Source organism: Aspergillus sydowii (genome assembly GCF_001890705.1).
Source record: "Aspergillus sydowii CBS 593.65 unplaced genomic scaffold ASPSYscaffold_23, whole genome shotgun sequence".
Classification (NCBI taxonomy): domain Eukaryota; kingdom Fungi; phylum Ascomycota; class Eurotiomycetes; order Eurotiales; family Aspergillaceae; genus Aspergillus; species Aspergillus sydowii.
The window spans coordinates 43,597-53,129 of record NW_024467881.1 but is presented as its reverse complement, the minus strand read 5'-3'; the positions used below and the strand labels follow the sequence as shown (position 1 = coordinate 53,129).

The 9,533-nt window shown below is 50.7% G+C and overlaps 7 protein-coding genes across 7 annotated transcripts in view; 2 read left to right on the top strand and 5 right to left on the bottom strand.

Annotated features, from left to right (window-relative positions):
* Nucleotides 1–83, bottom strand: part of ASPSYDRAFT_95845 (uncharacterized protein) — a gene marked incomplete at both ends in the record, with an annotated part of 1,982 nt that extends 1,899 nt beyond the window's left edge. Inside the window, one exon of the mRNA XM_040853178.1 lies at nucleotides 36–83. Coding sequence (XP_040695951.1) covers nucleotides 36–83 — 48 coding nt within the window. The remainder of the gene's footprint in view (nucleotides 1–35) is intronic.
* Nucleotides 84–382: 299 nt separating this feature from the next.
* Nucleotides 383–1,443, top strand: ASPSYDRAFT_52374 (uncharacterized protein). Its single transcript, XM_040848475.1, has 2 exons — nucleotides 383–438; nucleotides 504–1,443. The coding sequence occupies exon 2, from the start codon at nucleotides 568–570 to the stop codon at nucleotides 1,201–1,203; it is 636 nt and encodes a 211-aa protein (XP_040695950.1). The 5' UTR covers nucleotides 383–438; nucleotides 504–567; the 3' UTR covers nucleotides 1,204–1,443.
* Nucleotides 1,444–2,425: 982 nt separating this feature from the next.
* Nucleotides 2,426–3,489, bottom strand: ASPSYDRAFT_52369 (uncharacterized protein). Its single transcript, XM_040848474.1, has 4 exons — nucleotides 3,108–3,489; nucleotides 2,900–3,060; nucleotides 2,569–2,693; nucleotides 2,426–2,547 (listed from the first exon to the last, which is right to left on the bottom strand). The coding sequence occupies exons 1-4, from the start codon at nucleotides 3,273–3,275 to the stop codon at nucleotides 2,543–2,545; spliced, it is 459 nt and encodes a 152-aa protein (XP_040695949.1). The 5' UTR covers nucleotides 3,276–3,489; the 3' UTR covers nucleotides 2,426–2,542.
* A 631-nt stretch (nucleotides 3,490–4,120) lies between these two features.
* Nucleotides 4,121–4,770, top strand: ASPSYDRAFT_73939 (uncharacterized protein; the record flags this gene model as incomplete). The annotated part of the gene is made up of 2 exons (XM_040850751.1): nucleotides 4,121–4,586; nucleotides 4,645–4,770. Coding segments are annotated over 2 exons (591 nt in total), but the record flags the coding sequence as incomplete, so codon positions are not given.
* A 50-nt stretch (nucleotides 4,771–4,820) lies between these two features.
* ASPSYDRAFT_52368 (uncharacterized protein) lies at nucleotides 4,821–5,544 on the bottom strand. The gene is made up of 2 exons (XM_040848473.1): nucleotides 5,469–5,544; nucleotides 4,821–5,409 (listed from the first exon to the last, which is right to left on the bottom strand). Exons 1-2 carry the CDS (start codon nucleotides 5,494–5,496, stop codon nucleotides 5,252–5,254), a joined length of 186 nt encoding a protein of 61 aa, XP_040695947.1. The 5' UTR covers nucleotides 5,497–5,544; the 3' UTR covers nucleotides 4,821–5,251.
* Nucleotides 5,545–7,645: 2,101 nt separating this feature from the next.
* Nucleotides 7,646–8,225, bottom strand: ASPSYDRAFT_52364 (uncharacterized protein). The gene is made up of 2 exons (XM_040848472.1): nucleotides 7,965–8,225; nucleotides 7,646–7,899 (listed from the first exon to the last, which is right to left on the bottom strand). Exons 1-2 carry the CDS (start codon nucleotides 8,173–8,175, stop codon nucleotides 7,661–7,663), a joined length of 450 nt encoding a protein of 149 aa, XP_040695946.1. The 5' UTR covers nucleotides 8,176–8,225; the 3' UTR covers nucleotides 7,646–7,660.
* Nucleotides 8,226–9,373: 1,148 nt separating this feature from the next.
* Nucleotides 9,374–9,533, bottom strand: part of ASPSYDRAFT_37530 (patatin-like phospholipase family protein) — a gene marked incomplete at both ends in the record, with an annotated part of 2,646 nt that continues 2,486 nt past the window's right edge. Inside the window, 2 exons of the mRNA XM_040845549.1 lie at nucleotides 9,374–9,462; nucleotides 9,507–9,533. The exon at nucleotides 9,507–9,533 is cut by the window's right edge and continues 458 nt beyond it. Of these exons, the coding sequence (XP_040695945.1) occupies nucleotides 9,374–9,462; nucleotides 9,507–9,533 (116 nt within the window). The remainder of the gene's footprint in view (nucleotides 9,463–9,506) is intronic.

Here is a 9,533-nt window from a genome sequence, read left to right as displayed (position 1 = left end):
TTTCGCAGCTCAACAGCGTTTCCTACAGTACATACCAAGTCGGCGATGGCATCAACAAGCTCGAGCGGCAACTGGCTTAGCATGTTTCATTATGTGGTGGCGCGAGCTGTCTCAGTCACGAATCAATTATGCTGGGGGGTCCTTCTTATAGATCAGAATAGGATGCCCTGCTACCATTTTTGTCGCATTCTGGGACTCCCACCGTTTCCATAGGGCATAAACGCCACTTCCCCGGGGTTCCACAACGCAGCTGAAGATGACCTGCCCGGTGGTAGTGAAGACTATCAACTTCCGAATCTGAGGGCATTGCACCTGACGATCTGGATATTCAGGCAGCGTGGCGATGGCAAGCAGCTTGGCTATCGATCGCGGGGGTAAGAGCCGGGTAGGAGCGAGTTTTCTGGGCCTTCAACCCTATATGCTTGAGCAGTTTCGACTCTACATAAACTCAACATCTGTCATCAGTCCCAACATCAGAGGCCTTCTCCATCAGAAACAGTTACCGTACTGGAAATCTTGAAGAACGACGGCTGGTTCGATCGCGAATTGCTTGCTTGAGTCGGCACCATGTCCCATCCTGCTGAACGTCCGGCAACCCCGGCCGTGCCGTCGACTCAGCTCCAAGAATCCCACCCGAGCATCCTCTCTGAGAGTTCAGGTTCAGAGTCCGATCCGATCTCATCTACGTCGGAATGCCCCTGCTGCCGACTGCCACCCGTTCCCGAGCCCTCTACGCTTGGCGAGGCTATCCCGCAACTGGACCTGAATAACTCCGCCACGCTCGAGGAACGATTTTTGAAGTCATTGGCGATTCAGCCAGCGGTGGGGTCCACGGTCCAAGCCGCAGCTGTGGTTCCTCGAGACCGGCGAGCCGCGGGACATTACCTGCTGATCGACCTGCTTTGCCATCGGTTGTTCTCCACATTCAGACATCAGGGAGGCATTCGGAACTTTAGCGTATACTATTATAAACGTTTTATGATTATCCCTGGCGATACTCTAACTGTGGTGGCCCGACGGGTGTTTCGAAGTCAGTTGAGCTGGCTAGAAGCAACAGTGGCCAGAGACAGCGTTTTAGTGGCCACTGCAACGGCGCTATACGACGCTGCTGGCCTAGAACCGGAGGAATCCGCCGAGAAGCTTTTCACTGATTTTGACGGCGTACATCCTTGCGCTGTTTCTGACGATCGTGATCTGTGGTAGACTTCTGTCTTGCTACTTGGCTGCTCAGATCGAAGGTTATTTCTCATATCACAACATGTTGAATGTTCTTAACGGGGTGCAACGAATAAATCTGGTGTCCTCGCTAGTCCAACTGCTTTATTTTAGAGTTGAGATCATGCGGCGACCTTTGAAACCGAAAGGAGCTTAGCTATGGTCCCATGTTGTGAATCAAGTCTCAATCAAGTACAGAATAGAGCTTCGTATGCGGAATTTATTCCCTTTGTATCGAATTGACTACATATCGATCTACGTTTATGTTGTATATCAACCCTTGTGTCTTCAGATTCACCCAATCGCATCAGCCTGCTTGGGTGAGACTCACGGTCTGCTGCGCAGAAGGTTAGATCTAGGACTGATTCATACTTACAGGAACTATGCGGTGGATTTACTGTACATAGGAGCCAAATACAGGGAGCAGATACCGTAACAGCTCTGCAGAAAGCCCAGGTGTGTGATAAAGGCAGCGAGCTCTCAAGCCACGGAATAGGATCAGTGTTCACCAGACCAAACAAGTCTCGGAATGGTTCGTCGTGCCCACGGAGGCGGCTTAACTAGAGCGTTTCGACTGGTTGAGGCTCGGCCCATCAGTCCTCCGTGGCTCTCCCTCTCAATAACGTCCTAGACGTCATGATCCGCTACTATTGCGGCCACGAGAGATATCTGGTCGGTTTTTGCGCGGTGAAAAGATCGGCCGTCTGGTCACACTACGCTAATCTTTGTTTGGTTTGGCAAGCAAGCACATATGCAGTCACGCTGCATGAGCCATGGGAAACTCTAATGGAACATCTGCCTTGTCTTACAGATAGGCAAAGCCTGCGCGGACCAGGACCACTCCAGCATAACGGCATTGCCCCAACTACAAGTGGCATGTACGCCTTTGCTTGCCTTTTACACCAGTTGTTCGATCGCACTACAGGCCCAGACAGGGAATCGACCGCCGAGAAATTTTTTCTATGGGCGCAGAAAGGCCGGGGATCATAATGCCGCGAGGGGAATTGCCACTGAGAGAGTAGCCTATAGTTCATGCCATTTGCTGCGCAATCGGACATAGTTTGGCATGGCATGGCTTGCTTACTTGGGTTGGCCGTCATCATCCTGCTCTGCAAAAGGATACCTTTACACCAGACTACTGCTAGCCGCATACAATTTCGGGCTTAGGCTGCTTTCAATTCTATTTTCGGAATCCAAGACAATGATGGACGTCGCTAACAAGCTCATGATTCGTTTTCGGTCCGGCCCGCCTTGTCTTGACTACGTGGCCCGTTTCCGTTTCCACTCTGGGAGTACCTCATATTTGACTTCCACCGTGCGGTACACATCAGTCTGTCCCGCTGGTCCTGGGACGCTTTGCACGTGTGGTCTTCTTGGATGCAGGTTCAGCGGTTGGTGGCTCTTCACGGACTTCGGTCAGAGTCCTTTGGATTTCGTTATTCCACGATATCTGCTTATCGAGGAGGTTTTCTAGCCTTCTAGGGAGGAAAATTAGCGTTTGCCATACTTGGAAAGCAACGAGTGCTGCACGAGGAGAAGGCTGGCAGACGGATCTTGCACACGACAACAAGAATACCGGCTGGGGGCCACTTACCGAAGTCCGCTCTAAGCTAGGATCAGACAGGTCGGTCAGCGCAACTTGGCCATGGACTATGTCGAGATGGTGGACGGCGACCTGACTTACTCGCACATCGCTGGAAGATTAAGGTCATCCCACTTCTTATGGGCGTCCGTCGAAGGTCTCGATGGTTCGTAGACACCCAAGCTATCGGTCTCCCAGTTGCCATCTTCTTGGTTTTCGTCCGCTGGATCGTCGCCCATTTTCGAACACGTTTCCTCCGATTCCTCATGGTGGGATTCATCTTCGGTTGGTGGGGGTAGATTTCAGCAACCTGCGAGGGCTGTTGAGGTTTCAGGGCTTGGTTCGGTCTCGTCAGCGCCTCGCGGAGCAAACCCAACCGGGACGGGGGTGATGTCTGCGCAGCCATGTTCGGGGCAGGAGGCATTGGTAGTTGGATAGTCCTACTTCGGGGGCGTTCAAGGGTCGATAATTTGCACATTCACAGTGGTGCATTTAAGGCGGACGATTGTAAGCGTTATGGGAGAAGGTACAGTGTGGGAGAAAACTGAATCGACCGCCGCGCCCTTTGGAGTTGTTCAGAATTAAGAACCGTTCATGTTGGTCGATCCACCTCAGAAGGGAGCCAAGGTGAGCAAGAAATGGGTTTCGAGACCACATTATTTGTTTGGGAATAGCAGGTACCCTGTCACCGAATCACCCACTTTATGTGGGCGACTCTGTGGATAAGAGCCGACACTCCATGGGCAAGGATGATGACTCTGTGTAGGGTTAAACAACAACGGGCACTGTGCACAATGCCCAAAATATACGGCCCTAGTCAGCTCGCCTGGTAATAAAACCTTGCCCTTTGCCGCCGTGAAGTCAAGACCCCTCGGTTAGAGTAGTGGGTCGGAATTATTGGTAATCTAGCTGATGCTCGGTAATTGATGTAAATTAACCCGGGCAAGTTCATTGTTGAAGAGGATCTAGACTTTGCAGGGGACTGAAAAATAAGGCCAGGTTTATGAAGGGCAGACTAGTTTAAAGGCCGGTCAAGGCGGCCTTATGTGGGGCAAACCGGTCATGTATTTTGTGAGTTCTAATACCTCCTGTTGAACTCCAGCAGAGGGTACTTTTGCACATGGCCATCGCCACCGCGAACCTCTGCCAGCAGAATGATAAGACTGTTCTGACGTCTGATCAGAGACTTGTGGGCCCCAGATCGTTCATAGGTATTGAGCTTAGTAGATATGTAAATCAATGGGATCTCGCTCGTCATTATTCGGCTGCCCTGCTCTCCCGCATCTACCCTATTGTCGCAACTCCGCGTTTTTATATCTCGCAATGGGCAAAAGAGGCTATCGTGAGTGGACGCCCACCGAGGAGGCTCGCCTCCTACACTGGATGGTCCTACATCCGGATTCCGAGTGGTCATGGGACATGAGGGCCAAGGAGTATTCAAGGACCATCCGCCCAAGAACCGCGGAATCCTTACGGTCCAAACTTCGTCAGTTGAGAAAGAATATCAGAAGGCATCGCCCCGTACGCAGGAGACAGGCGAGGACAGCACAGGGCATGACGGCGAAACAGGCTCGCAAAGAGCAACAAAGAACACGGGAGACGCCTCCTTTCGCGACTACTAGGGTGCCGGCTCATCGGACGCATACCAAGCTCCGTGATGGGGCAGGACCGGAGCAGGTGGAAAGTGGAGGACAGGCGGTCCCAACCGCTGAGCCTTTGAAATCGTCGCCCATGAACCAGGTGGGTAAGTGCCCGGTCCGTGGCAGGGCTCTTGTGCGCTCAGTCCAAGGTAAGATGAAGACTTTTCAGGCAGCTACTGTCAGTACACTGACTTAGGTGCCATTTAGACTGGAAAGCTCCCAGTCTAGCGCAGCAACCGGTTCGCGGGCCATCGCGGACCATGGACCTGGTCTGGCAACTCGTCCATCAGGTCGCAGGCCGTACAAGGCCGCGGCCCTCGAGTCATCCACGTCATTAATGTTAAAGTCTGGAGGAAAATACTGTCTGCTTGCCATGATCTGGGGTAAAGCCAAGGTAGTGATAATTTCCGGTGACAGGGACGGAATACACATGTATTAATACACATTAGCTACAGCATACGTTGGAAATGGTAGACCGTTCATGGCCTGAGCACATCGAGACCATGGCTAGGCTACGGCAATCGGTGATGTTATAGTAATAGCCAATCTGCCAATCGCCGACCGAGACGTCATGCCTCGTGGCAATACTTCTCTCATGGCTCTCCAAGATTTATGTTCGAGCATAGCTGGCAGTGAGACGGTTAGGCAGGTATGGTCGATAACCTCGTTAGTTCGACTGTGATATGATATCCTGTAGCCGGCTGATTCCGACATGTGGAATAGAAACATAGATGCCCGGGCATCTCTACCCGGTTAGTTCTTGTCTCCCAACCCATCGTCAAATATCCCTGCCCAGAGAGTACCAAAGAACCATCTACCGAATGCAAAGAAAATTGAGGAAACAACTCAATTTGCAAGCAAGGCAGGCATCGGCACCGGTCGGTGAAGCAACGTCTCGGGTGGCAGTGGACTGATTGAGCCAGCCTGGATGTTGAGACATAACTGGGTCATCTCCCATTGCCTTGAGGCCATCTGTGTAAAGATTCACTCTTGCTAGACATGACCATTCCTTGCCAGGTCACATAACTCGCCTGATTTTCTTGCCTGTGGATTGCCCATCTCGACGTAGGTGCTGAAACCGTGACGTTGACCAACCGGCCAAGTCACTGATAATTTCTACAGCACACCCCAACAAAAGGATACTTTGCCGTCAATGAATCCCAGATATTATGAAAAAAAGTTGGCTCCTCGGTGAGCGAGGCGAGTATCAAAGAGGAACCCCTGATGACCGACTGTGTAAATTCAATAACATCCAAATTTCTATCAAATCTCAAACAGAATAGTAAGTTCAGGCGATTTGATATTAGAAAGATCTCGGAAATGCGAATTGCCAGGATACCCGGTGCATCTAACGCATCAGTCATATTGACACCTGGTGGGAAACCCGCGGCTCAAAGACGCGTGTCGCTTAAGGAAACCTTGCTCAATAAATACCATGCCGATTTCACGCCGTGCAGGAAGATAATACGTCCCTTATCAAAGCGGTCATGAGTGGCTCCCTTGCCGCGGTGGAGCATGTTTTGTCGCGGAGTGAGCTCGACTTGAATCGCTTCAATCAGGGGAATAAGGCTTTGTGGTATAGCACAGCCCAAAAAAAAAAAACCGGCGATTGCCCAGCGGCTGCTTCACCAACCGGGGATAGACATAAACACTCCGTTGCGGGCCAAGAGCGGGAAACCCTGACTACCTTCAACGAGGCCGTCATCCGGAACAATACCGAAGTAGTCAAGGTCGTCCTTGCCCACTAACGAGCAGATCCGAACATCGCGGCAGGGAATGTTCAGACTCCACTGCTTTGTGCCAGCGCTCGGGGACGTGTGGAGATCGTCAGAGTACTGCTGGGAGGCTCGAGGGTTGACCGCGTGCGTCAAGATGATCGTGGATGCAGCGCCCTCCACTGCGCAGCAGAGTATTTTGAACACTAGCAAACTGTTGCGTATAGTCGCAGTAGTCTACTCTAAAATTTGAGACGGCCTTGGTTCTTTTATCTTAACCTGTCCGCCAAATCTCAATTTTCCGGGCTGGTGATGTTTTTTTCAGTGATTTGGTTTGGTGTTGGGTAATAGGAGTCCTAGATAAATCAGCCAAGTGACAGGAAATATCTTACAGGGAATTTACCAATTGTGCTCCCACAAAGGCCCAGAAACCGGACGGGTCCGTGGAAAAAATATATATTCGGTATTCGGCCACTCTCACGAATACGTATTCCCAAACAGACGTCAGCTCCGTACATCTTGCTGTACTCTGATGACTTTTTCCATAAACTGACTTTACGACGATCTCGCTTTTGTCGAATCCTTTTTTTGTTTGCCACGGAGATTTTTGGTAGTTTAGACTGTCGCGTGCCCGTTTGAGTTTGCATGGTTTTCTGGTATCGAATTTCATTTTATCGGATGCTTTAATGGATTGCTAGGATTTATATTTCAAAACAGGCACAAAATGCTACTCTATACATATGTAGTTAGAAAGCTCTTGTTTATGTGGTCTTGTCGGAAGGGAACTGTTGACAACCAAGTGTACAGTACACAACTAGTGTCAATAATTCACTTTCAGAAACAGGACATGTCAGAACCCAATAGCACCGGGGTTGAACCCTCTAAAAATCCAGCTTATCTGTTATATGTCAAGCAACAAGAGACAAAATACCCGTTATTGCTAGTACCACTTATATTTGAGCGCTTCAAAGCCGAGACCAGTAATAACCTATTTAAGACCAGAATATGAATAAGAATTTCAGATAACAATCTAAAGAGTGTCTGGAGTCTTTAAGTTGATGAAACACCTAGTGTTGAAGCTAGGAAACTGCCACAGCCTTCAGTTGATGAGGATATACCTTTACTAATTTGCCAGTTCGACACAGTAACGACAGCCTAGGTTGGTATTAGTTGATGGTCATACTTGTCGGTTTAGAACAAGTCAAAATTGTTGTCGTAGCTTGAAGAAGCCTACTTCATCCTCGTAAAGGCGTATGGAAGCTGCTCTGTCGGGGCAAGTGGACAGCATCTCAAAGCACGAAAACCCACTTTAAAGCGCGTCATTTACATATCACCGCGCTTCAAGATGCAACTCCCGCGTCTTTGTAGTCTTGTCAACCAGCCCCAGCAGAGAAGCATCCGTAGGCCGTTACGGGGAGTAATTAGAGTCCCATTAATACGAGCAGTCGCTCTGAACTTGACTCTCTTTCTGAAGAGGGGCACAAGATACGTTACCTGTGATGGATAAATCACTCCAGCCAAGAAACACCCAATGCCTCCATAACGCCTTTGACAGCCGTAATCCTCTCTCCGCTATCATCGAAAACCGCTCCAATGATGGCCACCACGGTAGACGCCATAGGGCCCTGGTAGACTGTGTTCCCTTGGGATTGATTCTTATACACACATTCCGCCAGGCCTGTGGAGAAGCCCCGCTGCGCAAGATAGATTTTGGAAGACTGCCCTGAGACGATCTCGTTTATTTGACCTAAAAAAAAATGGATAAATTGATTAAATGCATGTCATCATGAGTGGTGAGAAGTTATCCCTTACCGCGGGTTGCATTTCGGCGCAGTCCCTCCTGGATAAGAACCAACTTAAGGACAGCATCACCTAGTAGAGCGAGATGCTTGTTCCCATCGTGATGGGTACTGTCTGCTAGCTGTAGTGCTTGTCGAAGTCGACGGCGGTCGGTAAATCGATACGAGATGATGTTCTCGGCATTCACGACCTTTCTGTCTTCAATAAGATTAGGATGAAACATGGTTGAGTGCCGCAAGGGATGAAAGAGTAGGAAAAGACTGTACGTAGATAACAAGAACTTGATTTAAAGGAATACTTGCAAGTGCGGGGTTGGGCATAGCAGATGACAAAGCGCGGCGCATCCAATAGTTACCTGGATCGTCAGTCGGGAATTACGAAACTATGAGCTAGCGCTTCTTGGCACTAATGGAAACAAAGCAAAAGAGTATTCCGGCTGTCAGACTGATTCAGCCGCTGACTGTATACATCATTGCTATGTCGTCCCTTAGTTACCTCCGACGCTCACCGTCCACGGGAAGCCAGCCCGAGACGGAAAGCACGGCCGATTTCCCGCCCACATCAGAAAGCAGCTACAGCCCGTCCGAAACCAGCGGCGACCGCGACTTTGTGGTGTCCGATACAGGGACATTGTCGCGACATTCATTCAGTGACTACTCAGCCGAGAATGACATAAGCGACACTGCCGATAACATATCTATAGAAAGCGTAAACGTTTGCTCTGTCCCTTAAGATACACCCAAACACTCCGCGCTGACCTGAGCCAGGCTCATATCCACCGTGTAAGGCCGATCAAAGTCTTGGCGAAGAGATCGACCAATCGCAACAGACGGGCTGCAACCCAATATCTGGTCCTATGGTATTCCTGGGAAGACACGGATAGAATTGCTGGTCCTATTGAGCGAGGTGTGCCTACGGGTCAGTCTGGTGGGTGGTCTCCTTATGCATAGTCTGCAGTATTGTTTTTTCCGGCATCCCCTTCACCCTTTTCTGTCAACAGAACGACAACTAAATACACATTCAGCCTTCTCGAGAAGGAAATAAAATCAAACCCGGAAGACCGACAGAATATCCGTAGTGTAGCCGGACTGCTCGATGGCAGTATCGGGAAGTCCGAGTAACCTCATAGCCGTCGCTTCTTGCGCTGCGGCGCCGGTTCCACAAAATGCACCCGCCGTTTGGTCATCGTCACGCAGTAGCAGGACCGCCGCGGCGGCCAGCGGTCATCCTGGTGGTCCGGTCGCCCAAACACGGCCTCCGCCTGTTGATCGTGCAGCAACTGTCGTATGGTCTTCGGAAAGCCGCCAATCGGACGCTGCTGTGCCGGGCTGGCGAGCGCGATCGTGACCTCTTCNTCCAGGCTTGGCACCGACAGCGTCACCTGTTTGCGATAATAGCCGCACAGCGGACACCCATCGTCGTCATCCACTCGGCCCAGTGGGTGACCCCGGCCACTGTAGAACCGCGCCCCCGGAAATTCGACCAGCGCCCGATCCACGATCCGTCGGGGCTGCACTCGCGCACACAGAATCGACCCATGCAGGCGATACTGACCGTCAGCCCGCGATGGGGGAGCATCCA

Coding starts and splice junctions, on each gene's coding strand:
- ASPSYDRAFT_52374 (XM_040848475.1), top strand. CDS start 568: ATGTCCCATCCTGCTGAACGTCCGGCAACCCCGGCCGTGCCGTCGACT.
- ASPSYDRAFT_52369 (XM_040848474.1), bottom strand. CDS start 3,275: ATGTGCAAATTATCGACCCTTGAACGCCCCCGAAGTAGGACTATCCAA. Junction 3,061..3,107: donor AACCTCAACAGCCCTCGCAG/GTTGCTGAAATC, acceptor TCCCACCATGAG/GAATCGGAGGAAACGTGTTC. Junction 2,694..2,899: donor AATCTTCCAGCGATGTGCGA/GTAAGTCAGGTC, acceptor TTTCCTCCCTAG/AAGGCTAGAAAACCTCCTCG.
- ASPSYDRAFT_52368 (XM_040848473.1), bottom strand. CDS start 5,496: ATGGGCAATCCACAGGCAAGAAAATCAG. Junction 5,410..5,468: donor TCCACAGGCAAGAAAATCAG/GCGAGTTATGTG, acceptor ATCTTTACACAG/ATGGCCTCAAGGCAATGGGA.
- ASPSYDRAFT_52364 (XM_040848472.1), bottom strand. CDS start 8,175: ATGTTTCATCCTAATCTTATTGAAGACAGAAAGGTCGTGAATGCCGAG. Junction 7,900..7,964: donor GCGCCGAAATGCAACCCGCG/GTAAGGGATAAC, acceptor ATTTTTTTTTAG/GTCAAATAAACGAGATCGTC.